General features: G+C 54.4%; 1 protein-coding gene across 3 annotated transcripts in view; it reads left to right on the top strand.

Annotated features, from left to right (window-relative positions):
• The first annotated feature begins 699 nt into the window (after nucleotides 1–699).
• Nucleotides 700–16,305, top strand: part of BMP1 (bone morphogenetic protein 1) — an 80,548-nt gene continuing 64,942 nt past the window's right edge. For 2 of the 3 annotated variants that reach the window (XM_074981701.1, XM_074981703.1), the window contains exon 1: nucleotides 700–1,003. In XM_074981701.1, the coding sequence (XP_074837802.1) occupies nucleotides 865–1,003 (139 nt within the window). In that variant the 5' untranslated portion in view covers nucleotides 700–864. The remainder of the gene's footprint in view (nucleotides 1,004–16,305) is intronic. The other variant, XM_074981702.1, reaches the window with a different exon arrangement.

Genomic DNA, 16,305 nt, shown 5'->3' with positions numbered 1-16,305 from the left:
AGCCTGGGCTGCAGCAGCAGCACAGAGCTCCAGAAGCGAGCGGGCCCAGTGTGTGCACAGGGGTTGTGCCCGCTGGCTCTGTGCTCTGGCGGGGGACACGCGTCCCTCTCCTGGCTGTCAGGCCAGTGTCTCACCAGCAGGAAACTGACCTTTGAGAAGGGCCAGAGGAAAACTGGGGAATGGGCAGATCTGCCAAAGAGCTCACCCCCAGCTGCTCCGGGCCTGGGGCTCCCACACCTGCCCCCATGCAGGCCCCTGGTGACAGCTGTTCCCAGGGCACAGCCAGGCTCCCTCCATTCCCCTCACCCCAGGCCGTCCCCTTCCCAGCCCAGGCCCGCAGCCTTCGCACCTGCGCGCAGTGAGCCTGGGGCTGCAGCGCTCCCCGCCGGGCAGCACTGCCATGCAGGGCGGGGGAGCCCCAGTGCGAGCGCGCTGCGGGCAAGCAGCGCTGGGAACCCGGCCCGGGCCCCCGGCGCAGCAAGGGCGGGGGGCGCATTTCCTCTTCCCCCATCCGCCCGGGGCCGCGGGAGCTGCCCCCGCCTGGGGCTCGGCTACCGGACGGGCCGGGCGCGGAGACCCCAGGCGGCTCCTGCTTGGAAGCCGGCCGGCCCGGGCAGCAGCACCTTGCCGGTGCGTGGCGATGGAGCCGCCCCCCAGGCCGGGCTGGCCCCGCTCCCAGCTGGGCTGCGAGCAAACTCTGCCGGCTGGAGGGGCTGAGCTCCCGGCCTGACCCGCCCCCGCCAGCTCTCATTTCCCTAAAAAAAGGCCGCGGGGGGAAGCCGCCCGCTCGGCTCGGCTCCGCTTCGCCCTGCGCTGCGCTCCCGCGGCACGGCGCGGCGCGGCGCGTCCCCCGCTCCGGCCAGCATGCCGGGCCTCCGGGCGTGCGGGCTGCTGCTCGCCTTGGCCGCGCTGGGGCCGGCCCTGCACTTCCCCGACTACGCCGATGTGCTGGAGGACGAGGAGGACCCGGAGCCGATCGACTACAAGGACCCGTGCAAGGCCGGTAGGGCCCCCCGCGGGCGACCCCGGGTCGCGCACACGGCCGGGCTGGCGGGGCCGCTGCCGCCAGACAAAGGGCCGGGGCGGGGGAGCCGGACTTCCCGAGGGGCGGCCCCCGGCGGGGAAGCGGCAGGAAACGCGCCCCCGGCCGGGCGGGCGCTGCGCTGCGCTGTGCTGCGCTGGAGCGGCCGGCCGGGGGCTGCACGCCCTCCTCCTGGCGGCGCTCGGCCACCCAGCCCCGTGTTTACACCTCGCACCCGGCTCGCCGCCCCGGCAGCTGTCAGAGCCGGCGGGCGACCCGCGTCCCGGCACGCACAGCCCAGCCCAGCCCAGCCCAGCCGCTGGCTCACGCGGGGGCGGCATCGGGCCCTACGCCCGGGGAGAATCGGGGCCCAGCGAGTTTGCAAAACTTTTCCCCCGCGTTCCTTCTCCCAGGTGCACAACCCGCTGCAAAGCAACGGCAGCGCCGCTTGGCCCGGGGGGGTGACAAAGAGGCCCTGGGGAGAGCTGCCGGCTGTTATTTCAGTGATTATCCTGTGCTAGTGTATCAGCCCTGGATTAACGCTGGGGCCGCGAGTGAGGAGACAGGGCTCCATGCCTGGCTCTGCTACTGGCCAGCTGCAGCTCCTGCGGCGAGTCACTTCAGGGCTCAGTGCCTCAGTTTCCCCGTATGTCAAGTGGGGATAAGGAGGACAGTCTTTTGCAAAGAGCTGCTGGTGACAAAAGCTCTGCAAAGCCTTGGCAGTAAGAGTCTCTCAGCCTTTGTTGTTCTTTCATTCCTTGCTACTAATCAGCGGAGCAGGATGCTTTGCTAATGGCCAGGGCGGGAGCTTAAAATCTAACACTGCAGTGGAGTCCATATGGGTGCTGGGATCCCCCTGGCACATCACACTGCAGGAGTGGGGCTTGAATTTGTGTTTGCACCACGGGGCTCACACAAAGCGCCCTCTGTGATGTTTCTTATTCTCTGCAAGCGCGCTGCATCAGGAAGCAGCCAAGTGACTGGTATTTAAGTTATAGCAGCACCTACAGGCCCCTGCTGAGATCAGAGCTCCATTGTGCCAGGCGCTGTGTTTCGAGAGAGGTGCCGCTTGCCCCTAAGGAGCCTGCGGCCGAAATGGACAAGATTGTTGGAGGGTGGGAGGGGAACCGGGGCCCGGAGAGGGGATGTGAGTTGTTCATGGTCGCACAGTAGATCAGGGCTTGGGAGAGTTTAATCTTGTACCCAGGACATAAGACCTGGTTGTCCCTCTGTATCTGCTGTGTTCAACATCCACTTCCTTACCTCCCCTTTGCCTGTGGGAGAGGGGCTGGTGATTGAATTAGTGGAGGTCAGTGCTGACAAAAGTAGGTCTGGAGGAGTTCCTGCTGATTGCGCCTGCTGGTCCATTGTGTCTGGGACACGTGCTGGAGCCCTGCCCCCCGCCTTTATTGGATCCATATGTGACTCGTTGTGGGACTGCCATGTATACGGTAGCTGGGTCCAGCCTCCCCAGTCTGGATCGGGTTCGAGTGCCGGCCTTGTCCTGAAGATGTGTTTGCTCCGAGCGTAACTCGGGGGGGCGGGGGGGTGAGTGGATGCTCGCCAGTTGCTTCTCACCAGATGGAGAAGCAGTCACACGTGGTATTGCTCTCCTAAGACTGGCCTGGCCAACTACATATCCCACAAGGCTGTGGGCGCGCACACGTGTGTGTGTGTGTTTTCAGGCACTAGCTGCAATGTTTCCTAGGACTTGAAGAGCAGCCGGAAACAGCTGACTCCTTGGCACTGGGAATTATTCCGTGGCTCCCTGAGATCCCACATGGATCTGGGACAATGGGAATAGCCAAGAATGGGGTTTGGTTCTCATTGCACAGCCAGTGCCGTAGTAGGTGTCCTGAAGCTGCCCACTCATCAGGGATAACTCCCTGCTGCTCCCGTCCCCCTGGGCCTCTCTCCCCACTGCAGCTTCAGAGCTTCCCCTCTGCCCGCCCCAGGGCGGTGCTGGCCCAGACCCTGCTGCAAGTGCCAAGAGGCGTTTTCCTGAGAACCCGTCCAGGGTTGTGGCTCTGCCAGCGTTGGCATTCAAGCTCCCACAGCACAGCTGTGCCTGCTCCCTAGATGGAAACGGGAGGTTCTCCCCCGGCCTCTCACCTCCTGTCAAAATAAACCTCCCCGGCTCTGATCGAAGGCGGCCGCCGTGGCTGCGGCTGCTACTGCCTTCGCAGTCCAGACTCCACAGAGCTGAAGGGCCCCATGGAAACTGGCCAGGGCCAACGACTGCATCTGAGTCCATGTGTGCTCTGGGCTCTGCCCTAAGCCCCCAGGGGCTCCCTGGCAGCACCCCCAGAATTGCAGCATGGGGGGCTCTCAACTCGAGGTGAGAAGCCCTCAGCTCTGGCTTTCACTCCCCCCGCTGGCCCCGGAGAACACCATCCGCCTGTTCTCTTTTACCCTATCAGAGATTAGGGTGGAAGAAACCTCCGAAGGTCATCTCCTCTGCCCCCTTGCTCCAAGCAGGATCACGCCCAAGTAAACCGCCCCAGCCAGGGAGTATGGGTAGAGAGAGATTCTCATACTGCTCCCGTCACCGCTGTATCCGGAGCACCTTCCAGCCATGCACTGGGCGGTCATTCTCTGCGCGGGGCAGTGGGCAGTGTCTGGTTGTGCAGTGGGGTGTCTTGTGTGTGGTTGGGTTTTATTTGTTTGTATCTCTGTACACGCTGCTCTGTGCAACGGCCGTATTTTGGGGGGGGGCCTTGCCCGGAGGGCTGGCAAGTCGTCTTGTGGGCAGCTGGCCGAGCCGGTTTTCTGTGGCTGAGTTGAGCTTTTGTGACAGATCCGGTTTATAAATCAGCAAAATGTCACTTTGGGTCCTGTGGAACATGGTGGGCTAGAGGAATAAGCTGGAGTATGGGAGCCAGGCCTCCTGGGTTCTCAATGGGAGTGCGAGCTTAGGTTAGAGTGCTGGGGAGGGAGTGGCAACCTGGACCTGTGGGTGCTAGCCCCAGCTCTGGGAGGGAAGTGTGCTCTAATACCTGGAGCAATAGGGGTCTGGATTCTGTTCCCTGTTCCGCTACTGACTCGCTCTGCACTCTTGGGCAGCTCTTTGCAGCTCTGTGCCTTGGTTTTCCCAGCTGTGAAATGGAAATAGTGATCCCGACCAACCCCACTGGTTTGTTGTGGACGTGGCTGAGTTAACATTTGTACAGCACTTTGAATGGCCAAGGGCCTGTTAAGTGCTAATCCAACAGACACAGCCTGTGTTTGCGCTCGTGTTGTCCTTGGGAGATTAAAGTAAACTTGTTGAGCTCTTCAACAATGAAAACAAACTCCCGGGTTGTGCCCTGAGCCATCAGAGAAGGACAGCAGCTGTGGGTTTGGCCCTGTGTGAATCATTAGGTCCGTGCTGCTGTAGTAATTCTGCCTCTGCAACTTGACACCTTTGGGGGTGAAGGTGGAAAATGTTGATCCAGATTTTCCCCCTTTGCCCCTAGACTGACTTGAACATTCCCCTTTGGATGCAACAGAGAGGAAGCCGTGCTAGTCTATACACTGTCAGAACAAAAAGCAGTCACGTAGCCCTTTAAAGACTAGCAAAATAGTTCATTAGGTGAGCTTTCGTGGGACAGACCCACTTCATCCCCAGAAGGATAATCCAGATCCTTTGCTGGTCACAATGTCCTTCCAGTAAGACAAAACATCGGGTCCTGATTTCTGGATTGCAGAGCATCCCGTGCGTGTGATAAGGATCACCTGGAATACGAGTGGGCTGTCCGCTAATAACTGGGATGGTTCATGATCCCGATTCCCACCATCTTCCTATGGATCTCCTCTGCTGGCGCATTGTTGGCAGATTTAAGGTAGTGCATAGGCCTTGTGAGCTTCACACCACGTTATCTGGATTTTGCTGATCAGTGCATGGGACGTTGTATTTACTCTCGCCTCCTTGTGGGGTGCAGGGAAGAGCTGACAAGTTTCCTCCCAGCCGTACATGGCTACGAGTCTCTAATCAAACCAGAGAGAGGTCAGTCCTACCCAGCAGCTCTGGGAGGGTGCAGTCGCGGCAGCATGGGCACCTATAGCCACCTTACCTTAGAGTGGGCCAGCTTTAGTCGCGTGCTGCATTTTGATCACATGGGTTTTAATCCTTGGGCGAGCTGGCGGGATTTCCTGTGGCACAGCGCAGGGCAGCATGCCCAGCTCAGCTGCACCTCCCATCTGCCCTTCCGTACACACTGCCAGCAGCCTGGGAAATCCTCCCGCTGTTGATTCATGCCAGCAGGTCATGTCGAAGGGGATGCAGGACTTCCTGAGGCTTATCAAGCAGCACAGCTGCTGTGCACTAACAGGAGTACATGCCAGGTGCTGGCATGGGATAGGAGGGATGCTTCAACCTGCTCGAGACAAATGGGACAGAGGCTCTCTGCAGATTCCTCTCTCCTGTCCGGCATCCAGCACAGAGCATCCAGGAGGCAGCACGAGCAGAAGGGGAGAGATCGGCAAGAGAAACCGGAATGGAAAGACTTGAAGAGGCTTTAATTTGTGGGTCAAAGAACTAACTGAATGCACAAGGACTGGTTATGTCAAGGGATTGATCTGCCCGAGAACTGTATTTCTTACCCACTTTTCCCTGTAAGGCAGCACCTGGAATCACACTGGGGCGTTGCCTTTCAGGACTGAATGCCCTCTCCTGGTTCATCAGCAGCAGTGTGCACCTCTTGCTGGCCTCCAGCCCAAGCAGTGACTGGACCTGACCCTTTGAAGATGCCTTACTATCACAGCTTGAGGAGACAGGGCTGCAGCCGCTTCCCTGGCTAGTGAGGAATGGAGAGGCCTCCAACGCACTGACTCATTATGGGGTCTCCTGGGGTCAGCCAGACGCAAAGAGTCTCCGGCTGGGAGAGGAGGGCCTGGAAGCCAGAAGTATCTAGGCAGGAAGGAGGTGGCTCTTGGGGAAGAAAAGAAAATGTCCTCTTTCCCCAAACCAGGCCTGGTGAGCAAGAGGGACTGACAGTAACTCCAGCAAGAGTCCTTCCCTGCAGAGAGGAAATCCCTGCTTGCACAGATTTCATAGCTCCACTTCCCAGTGATTTCAGGTTTCCAAGCTAGGCCTGCCTGGGGTCTGATCCTTCCCGCACTGCCACAAACAGATGCTGCTGCTTGGGACATTGCTTTAGCTCCCTGGCACTGAGGCAGAGAAGGCTTTGTATGTCGCCTAGATATTGAGTGATACTGTAGAGCTACTGTATTTGGAGAGCAATGTTTGTTATACACGGGGATTGTCTTAATTTGGGAGGCTGCAGCCAGAAGAAGACACTAGTTCCCTGGTAAGAAGGTCGCAGCGTGTACCTGAAAGACAGGGGGGAAGCTAGGAGCTTGGAGGATCCTGCAGCTTGTCTCCAAGGAACGGTGTTCCCTGTAAGTCGCTGCTGAGCAGAGAGCCAGGTGCCCCCAGCCGATTAACAGAGTGCTCACCATCTCCCACAACCCACACCTTGAGCCTCTTGGTGTGGTGCATACCCTCACATACCTTGGTGCACGTAGCAAAATTTATTCCAGCCATGCATGAAGGGAAAAAAAGACTAGGAGGAAAAAAAAGAGTCGAGGAAGTTTATTTTGCCCATTCTAGGAGGTAATGCATCAAAGAGGTGTGTGCAGTGAAAAGGTGACTTGATCCCTGGGAAAGGGGTGATCAAAAGACAGAACAAGATTTCAAACTGCCCTTTCTGACGCAGGCCAGGGACATTGCTGGCTGAGGGGAGGGGACAGAGCACTCCCTCGACCCTAGAAGTCGCAGTCTCTGCAGGACGATTGTATTTACCAGGTTCTTGATGTGGAAGATGGAGAGATTCCTGGTGCAGTAGCCAGGTCAATAAAGCAACAGTCTGGTGACCTGAAGAGGCGGTTTGGCCACTAGCGAGCAGAGGGAGCAGAACCAAGGCACTGAGTCGGTCATGGTTAGGGTCTGGGCTGCAGTCCAGGGCCCGGTCAGAGGGCGAGAAAATGGTGGGATTCCAGAGGAAGAGGGGAGACACCTTGGAGGAGCCAGGAGAGGTGTGAGGTGCAGCTGGCCTGGTGACTGTGACACAGCACCCCTGCGAGGCAGGCAGCTGCTTTTCTCCCCACTTCAGAGACTGGGCAACTGAGGCCACAAGAGACTCAAGCCTGGCGGACGCTGAAAAGTTTTGCTGACAAAGCCGCGTTGCTCGAGGTGCGATCATGCAGCGTGATCTGTGACCAGGCCTGCTGACGGGCGGGGGGGCACAAGAGGGCAACTGCGCAGGGGCTCAGCATTTCACAGGGGCACACAGTGGCAGCAGCCGGGCACTCTGGACCCCTTTGAAATGCCATAGGGGTGTCAGCGGCTTCTGAGGGCTGGGAGGGCCCCAGTGCTCTGCTCTGGGTGGCACAAAGGGCTGATTGTTTGGCGCTCTGCGCTTCCCTCATGAGACTCCACCCCTTCTGGGGCATGGAGCCAGTGCCCCTGGACCCGCAGTGGCTGTCAGCCCTGCTGTCTGTGACCAGCAAAGCTGTGCTGAGAGTGGTTCCCTAGTGGTTAGAGCAGAGAAGTCTGGAGTCAGACTCTTGGATTCTTTCCAAGCTGTGCAGGTAGGGAAGGCTGGCTCAGGAAAGGTGCCTTGCGGGTTGTATTCCTGTCTCTGCCACTGACTGCCTGTGTGTGGTTAGACAGACTACACCACCTCTTTGTGCCTCAGTTTCCCCATCTGCACGACGGGGGCAGGTCAGTGTTCTCAACCCCACCTGGGGCCCGATCCCAGTCCTGCCAGTGAACCACAAACAGTTCTTCCTCCCCTGCTTGCATCCCTCGGGAGATCCTGTTTCCACGCCAATGAAGATCTTCTTGATCACAAAGAATTGGGGAAGGATTAAAAAAAAAATCTGGTTCCCCTGCTGTACAGTTTCCAAATATTCTTCTTTCCAGCAGCTCTTCTTTCAGTAAGTGACTAACTTTCTGGCTCCACTTCTGTTTTCATAGTCAACTTGAATTTGCAAATTGAATGCACACTCAGAGGAGGAAGAATGTTTGTGTGTCAAGTTCCCCAGCAGCCCCTTGCAGGGGTCTCTGTTTAATAAGCACCCTTTCTCTTCTGCCGGCTTCCAGAGACGGTTTAGTGTGCATTGGGTTTCATACCTTCCCTGCCTCCTTTGCACAAGCAGGCTTCCTGCTGGGAGTAATGGAGCAGGAGCAGTAGGAAGATGAGACGTTTCTCCTTGTGTCCTCCTCTGGGGTGACCGGACTCGCTCCTGTTGGTGCCCCGTCGCTGAGGGCATGTTAGCTGGAAACCATTTCATTAACTCTGGGTACACTGAGAGGTGCCCCAATCAGGCGTTTTCACACCTGCCCCAATCCAAACATGGTGGGACCAGATGCAATGGGTGTCCCAGCCTCAGAGAGTTACAGAATAAGAGCCAAAGCCATCCAGACCTTGTCCTATCCCTGAGACTCTCCATAAGCCACCTCTCCATTCCAGGGACGGACAGGGCTGACTTCTTCTTCCTGCCCCAAAAGAGCCCTGCTGGTACATCAGGGCTGAATGCACCGACATCCATAACGCCAACTGCTCCAGTGTCTCCCACCTCGGGCTGCTGGTCACTTGTGTGCAGCGGGTGTGGGACGCTGCCTGAGGCAAGTGAGGAGGATGGGGAGGGGTCGGCTTGGGATGCGTGGGGTCACTAGCCTGCCAGGTCGGCCAGGGAGTTGGCAGCGCAAGGAGGCATGTGAGCAAGGGAGTGAAGGGGAGAGTGCCTAGGAGTGGGAAGGTGGGCTGCTCGAGCAGCGTGAAGGGAGCCATGGGAGAAAGGAGGGCAGAGCTGGGCAAGGCCATCAGTCCTGAGCAAGGGAAGTTGTGGACAAAGAGGGGAGAGGGCTGAGCTTGCTGAGAGAGAAGGGGCAGCCGAAGGTGTGCTGAACTGAGCTCCATTCAAACTGGGTCCTGTTCCCAGCTCCAGTGTACTGCGTGACCTCGGCAAGTCACTGCCCTGCCCTGCCTTGGTTTCCCCATCAGTACAAAGGGGGGAGTAATACCTGCCCTGTTCCTTTTTTCTGTCATGTCTATTTAGCCTCTCAGCTCCTCAGCACTATGAGTAGGAGGGGGCACTGAGGTCTCCAGAGAGAAGGAGACTTTCTCAAGGTCATACGAGAAGCTCCTCATTCCCCATCTCCTTTCGCATCAATCCGTCCCTCTTGCCCAATGCTTGGATATGAACAGGCCATTTCTTCCTAAGCGCCTTCTGGAGTCCTCGGGTCCCTGCACTGAAACCACCAGCACCTCAGTCTCCTTTTCCAAGGATACCGGCTCCGTCTCTTTTCTGATTCTCTCCACCAGCAGTTAAGGAATGTAAGAACGGCCAGCTGGGGTCAGTCCAATCGTCTGTCTAGCCTAGGATGCTGTCTTCCCACAGTGGCCATGCTAGTTCAGAGTGAATTAAAAGAACAAGGCAATTACCAAGTGGTCCATCTCCTTTTGTTTGGTCCCAGTCAGAGGGTTTGGGACACCAAGAGTGTGGGGCTGCATCCCTGACCATCTTGGCTAACAACCACTGAGTGATCTCTCCTCCACGAGCTTACCTAATTCTTTTTCTAAGCCACAGTTCTGTGTCTTCCTCTCTCCTGTCCCTGCGCCTTCTGCCCTTCCCGCCTTCCCTGTGCCTCAGAATGCAAAATGATCTGGACAAACTGGAGAAATGGTTGGAGGTAAATAGGACAACATTCAATAAGGGCAAATGCAAAGTACTCCACTTAGGAAGGAACGATCAGTTTCACATCTATGAAATGGGAAGTGTAAGTCGAGGAAGGAGTCCTGCAGGAAGGGATCTAGGGGTCAGAGTGGACCACAAGCTAATTATAAATCAACAGTGTGACACAGTTGCAAAAAAAGCAAACTTCATTCTGGGATTCATTAACAAGAGAGCGGTGGGCAAGACACAAGAGGTCATTCTTCCACTTTACTCTGTGCTAATTAGGCCTCAGCTGGAGTATTGTCTGTCTCTGGGAACCACACTGCATGAAACAAGTGGAAAAACTGGAGACAGTTGAAAGAAGAGCAACAAAAATGATGAGGGGTTGAGAAAACGAGATTTATGAGGCAAGGCTGGAAATAGGTGGGGTTGCTGAGTCTGGAAAGGAGAAGACTGAAAGGGGACATGATAACAGCTTTCCAGTAAAAGGAAAGAAAGAGGAAAAACTATTCTCTGTAACCTCTGATAACAGGACAGGAAGCAATGGGCTTAAATTGTGGCAGGGGAAGTTAGGGTGGCTGTTAGGAAAATTTCCTAGCTGTCAGGTGGTGAAGCACTGGAATAAATTGCCTAGGGAGGCTGTGGAATCTCCATCACTGGAGATCTTTAAGAGCAGGTTGGACAGACACTTGTCAGAGATTATCTGGATGATGCTTGGCTCTGCCATGAGAGCAGGGAACTTGACTTGGTGAACTCTCAAGGTCCCTTCCGGTTCTGTTGTTTGATTCTGTGATCGGGGCAGGATCTTGCAGAGGGCCTCCCTTGCTCTCCTGGTGTGTAGTCTCCATCCCTCCTGAACACAGCCGAGGCAGCTGCCTGGCAAACATACTGACAGCTGAGCCTGCTTGATTGGCCGAGGAGCAGACGCTTCAGCAGTGAGCGAGGCTGGTGCCAGGTAACCGGTCACTGCCCCCAAGGAATCTCTGATTCTGCTGCTAGGCTGGAGACTTTTGAGAGGAGGTTTGTTCTTCGCCTCCCCCAGCAAATAGGCAGCATTTTCTGTCAGCTGGGAGCTTGGGCGCTCTCCCAGGAGAGGTTGAAGTGCTGCCCAGTGGATGAGCAAAGTGTCTACAGCCCCCCACAGCTGGCAGCGTGTTTCTACTGGTGGTACACATCTGCACATGCCTCCGTTCCCAGAACAAAATATATTGTGCCCAGATAGAGAAACTGAGCAAGAGCCCTGCAAATGGGCCTTGCTATGATCTAGGAAGGGACCCCATGTGCCAGGACTCCAGTTAGGGCTGTGGATGTGTGGGATTGGTGAAGGAGGCTGCTCTGGCTGCGGCACATTCCCTGGGCTCTCTCCCCACGCCCATGTGCACTCATTTGCTGCTCTGGGCTTGTGGCAGGGCTCACGCGTACACCCTGCCTGGCTCTGAGCTGAGGGGTGGCCCAAGGCCTGTGTTGAACTCTCCCACCCTGTGCGGTTAAACACAAGGGAGGGTTCCAGGACGGGGGGGCCTTTCGGCCCTGCCCAGATGCCAGGGAGAGACGCTGTGACCGTTCCCGCCAGCGTGTGTGCGCTGCACGTTCCTCTCAGCTGCCAGGGCCCACGGCAGGGCTCCACGGCACTCTGTGGGGCAGAGCCTTGCCCTCCGGTGTGGTTGCGAGGCACCAGAGCGGGGTTGCAGTTCCATGACAGCTCCATCCATGTTGACGCAAGCCGGGTGCATTTCCTCGGTTGTGCTGCCGGAGTGCTGTCCATCAGTACCGGTGTTCCCCCACCCACCCTGGTCTGCCCGGGAAGAGTCAGTCCGGGGAGGGTGGGGCTCCGGAGTTTTGAAAAGGAGAAGCGGAACCTGTAGGCTGCCTAGCTCGGGAATGATGGGAAGGCGATGGGGGAGAGATGGATGGAAAAAATTAGAGGGAACCCTGAGAAAGGTGCTATCCTGGGACTCTGGGGTCCTAGGTGGAGTTCTCTGCCATACCCCAGACTTTTGGGTAGGGGCCTTAGTTTTCTCTCTGTGACGTGGTGGTATCAGCACTGCCATACCTCACTACCACTAGGATGATGGGGGCCATACAAGTACCTAAGATAAAGTGCAAAAGTAAGGATTGAATGGAGCATGGAACCTGCCCCTTTCCTCCTACCTCCATGTTCTCTGTAAACTGAGAGCTTGTGTAGCCATCCCAGAGAGATTCACACGGAGCCCAGCTGCCAGGCCGAGCACACAGTTAGGTTTTTGGTTTTGCTGGTGGTGCACATTTGCACGGGCCTCTGTGCATGTAAAATTATTCTGCACATGGATGAAAAACTCTGCACGTGGACAGAAGAGCTCGGAGGGACCATCGCCTGACCCCCTGGGTGATATTCCAGTACCCACAAGGTAAAGCCAATAGAGTAGCTCTCGGAAGAAGCTCTCGGTCCATACCCAGTTGCTGTTTTACACTCATGCAAAACCCCTCCATGTGCTGCACTGGTGTAAAAAGTGCCTTGGTTTCCAATCACTTTGGGTTCTGGGGCCTTCTGTGTACAGGCAGAGCCACTGACACCCATGGCTTTCAGCAGAGCTAAATTCACTCCATGAGAGGTTCGCCCGCGCATTCATTGGCCAGATTGGAGAATGATCAAGTTTGGGGGTTTGTCTTTTGTTTCATTGTTTTTCCTTGGCCCGTGGTAGCTGTGCAGGACTGAGCCCTGCCAGCCTTCTCTGCGTGTGCGCCCCCGGGCTCCAGTGTTTCACAGGGAGAGCCTGGAACCGGCTGAGTTCTGCTCTTTGCAGCTTGGTGTCTCTGTTCTGCTGGGTGCGTAGTGTGCTCTGTGCAGCAGCCAGGCTGGCGTGAGCTCGTGAGGGGGAAGGGGAACATTCCTGGCATACTTCACAACTTTAGGATGGAAGTAGGATGCAGAGTTATTGGAGCCAAGGCTCTAGTATTTGCCAGATCAGCAGCTCTCCAGGATCTACATTTGCAATAGGCCTCCTTCCCCTCAGCTGCCTTCCCTGGGCTGGGTAAATCTCTTCCAGTGGATTTTAATCAGGCATAACACATCCCAGGCCAGTGAGGCGGCGGGGCAGGGGTGGGGACAGGACAGGAATCCAGTTTGAGATTGGGGAGGGATCTTTTAGATCCCAGCCAGGAGGCTTTTCATACTGGCTCAGACCCACAGCCCAGCTAGTCCTGTCTCCAACAGTGGCCAGCTCCAGAGAAAAGTGTAAGAAGCCCCATAGTTATCAGGGGTCCGACAGCCTGCCCTATGCCCCACATCAGCCAAAGCGTTGGGGCTTGTCTCTGCTTTCCGCTGGGTGCACATGCTGATGGTCTGTCTTCCGAGGTCCGATTTAGCGCACCTCATAGGGCTGAGATAAACTGAACGCTGAGAGTGCCCCCTTTGGCCCCCGTGAGGAGTCAGGGAAGCCAACGGGAGAGTTTCTCCTGTCGACCTCCTGCTGTGCGGGCATGCAGGAAAAGGATGCAAGGCAGGTCAGCTCCAGCTGCGCGGTTCACAGAGCTGGCGTTGTGGCTCTTGCATCGATTTTGTCCCCTAGTGTCGACCTGACCTTTTCGCAGGGGGTTGCCGTGCTCTTTGTTCTCTAGAATTGTTTTGGGTTGGGTCTGAAACCATCCCACGTAGCTGCGTTGGTCGGAGAGTGTCTCCACCTACCTAGTGGGGCGAGGACAACACTGTAAGTCCATGTAAGTTGCGTTGTTCGGGTGGGGGTTGTCGCTCTCTCGATGGGTGTCAGTTAACTTAAGTGCTAACCTATACCAGCCCTGTCGGAGCAGCTTTTAAAACCAGAGGGGCCAAGTTCAGTCCTGGATACCAGCAGCTTGGTGTCACGCTGGCAGGAGATCAGAGAGAGCTTTTCCTCTGGGTGAGACTTTTTAGAGCATAGAGCTGTCACCTCTGGACCCCAGAGGTGTCTCTTTGGTCCCATGTGCCCAGCTGTGTTTATTATCCCACAGACGTCTGGGTAGTTAAAGGCTCTCCTGTGTGGTGCCCTGCTGTTTAAATATCTGGAGAGCTGGCCTGGCTCTTCCATTTGCTCTTCCACTCGCCCAGCTGTAGAAAAAGGCCACTGCGGTTTCTTCTTTGTTCTTCTTCCCTTTCATCCTCCTCTGGCGTGCTCGAGGCCAGAAGGGACCACTGCGATATCTACTCTGGCCCCTGTGCAACATGAGCAAGAGAGTGGCCCCCAGTCGTGCTCACATCTCCAGAGCCTGTTTTCAGCTGTCTCCTCCTTTTCGTTCTTCCATTGCAATTCACGGGAATTGAAAATGCGTTTGGAAGACAGCTGGCAGCAAATCACAGTTAGCTGAAGCGATTAATGCAAAACAAATTAACTCAATTAAAAATGAATCACTATCAATCAGTTTTAATCATGCCACTAAACAATAATAGAATAACCATTTGAATTTATTACAAGTATTTTGATGTTTCTGTATTTTAAAATAGATTTACTCCAGTTACAACACAAAACGAAGTGTATGCTGCTCACTTTCTATTATTTTGATTGCAAATATTTGCACTATAAAAAGAAAAACAAAAGGAATAGTACTTTTCAATTCATGTCATGCAAGTACTGTAGTGCAATCTCTTTATCATAGAAGAGTGCAACTTACAAGTGGAGAATTTTTAATTTTACTTACATTCAGAACAATGTGGAACTTTACCGCTTACAAGTCCACTTTGTCCTATGTCTTACTCAGCCAATGGCTAAGACAAGTACATATACAGGAGATAATGCTGCCCACTACTTATGTACAATGTCACCTGAAAGTGAGAACAAATATTTGCATTGCACTTTCATATTTGGCATTGCAAAGTACTTGTGTGCCCGACAGGCTGAACACCGTATGCCCCTTCACACTTCAGCACGTAGATCTTTTTATGGTCCAACTCAAATGAAAAGCGAGCACTCCACACTTTGTGTTCTGTGCTATGATGGAAATCAATATATCTGAAAATGTTGAAAAGCATCCAAAATATTTATAACAACTTTAAATTGTTATTCTATTATTGTTTAACCATGCTATTAAAACTGCAACTAATGGTGATTAATTTTTAAATAGTTTGACAGCCCTAAGTAGGAATAGGGGCCATATTCTCTTGGTGCAGCTCTCCAGTGTGTGTTGCAAATGGATACTATTTTGAGAGCTGAAGTGGGACTGAAGTGGTGCAAAGTACTTGATCTGGCTCTGCAGAGCTTTGATTCACCCAGGCAGGAGTCTGCAACCTGCAATTCTGCAGCTGCATGGAGCTCTTTAAGGACTTCTTTGTGGCTCCTGACACTATAATTGCAAAGTAAAACAAAAAACAAAACAAAAAAAAATCCACCCTCTTGATTATTTTCGATGAGCACTGAATGTCTAAAAGCCCCCAAATGAACAAATTATATCTAAATAGCAAACAATATGTGATCTCAAAATGTTGGATAATCCCCCCCAGCGTCCTCCAGAGAGACAAAGATGGTTTGAGAGTGAGAGTCAGGGAGACAGAGATACAAACATACACACAAAGTGTGGAGAAATAGAATATGTAAAAAGTTTGTGAATGTCCTGCTGTAACCATGTATCGCATTACAAATCATTGTGTGTGCACTGTTCTTAAAATAGGGGTTACGAAAAGTATGGTTTGGTGTTATGTAATAAGGACTGTCTCATGTTCACATGCATTGCAGCTCTTGCATTACTGAGTTTTTACCGAATTGAAAGAAATGATTCTTGCTATTTTGGTTGCTGACCCCAACCCAGGGTGCGTTGAGATGTGACCTGCTTCAGTTTATCTGCGTGACCCTTTTCTGCCACTGTCAGTCCAGTGTAACTCATCAAGACATGATTGCTGCAAACGGTTGGGGGAAGCATATTGAACAATGTCTTTTTATCATGTCCTGAAGGATAGTTCCAGCTCTGCAGAGCTACTGGAAGGCTACTGAGCTACCAAAGTCTTTGGTTTGCCAAAATAAGCCATCTGGGCCTGCTGGAGGCCTTTTAACGTGGCAGGACACTGAGGAGTAGGGGATTGGAAAGTGTGAAAGAGAGGGAGGGAAAGAGCCTTCTGTTTGGTAAAGGAGCATGGCTCTTTCCGTTCAGGGACTGGATGCTCTGGGGACTGGCTTGTGTCATAATAAGAGCCTTGTTTGTATAAAGCTCAGCCCTGGGATTACATCAGCATTCCAAGGAGCAGAAGAGAGCAAGTCAACGTCAAACAGCTGAGTATTCAGTTATCGTCCAGGCATTGGAAAAAGCCGGTCAACTAAGTTCTTATGTCCCAGTGAGAATTCCCAGCAGCTCTGACGCAGCAGCACTGCCGTGTGACCCATGCACAAGAATGCTGCTGAGCAGCTCTCTGGTCCCTTGCCCATGAGGTGCTCGTATACGTGGCCCATGCACCACTCAGAGCTCCTGTGAGCGGAAGCCCAAAGACCTTGGGCTTCAGTTTGAGCGGGGCTTAAGGAGGGCATAGACTTTGGGCTGGCCCTGTGCCCAGGCGTGCATTGTACCCTAGGCATTTGAGAACCAGGAACTGATTTACTTCCTGCAAAGTGGGAGGGATGTCAGAATTACTGATGGGGAAACTGAGGGACTGAGGGCTTAATGCTAAAATAGTCAGAAGTAGCCAC

The sequence above is a fragment of the Carettochelys insculpta genome, chromosome 31 (assembly GCF_033958435.1).
Source record: "Carettochelys insculpta isolate YL-2023 chromosome 31, ASM3395843v1, whole genome shotgun sequence".
NCBI classification, from domain to species: Eukaryota; Metazoa; Chordata; order Testudines; family Carettochelyidae; genus Carettochelys; species Carettochelys insculpta.
The sequence above is the reverse complement of the archived record's forward strand: the minus strand, read 5'-3'. Positions and strand labels throughout refer to the sequence as shown.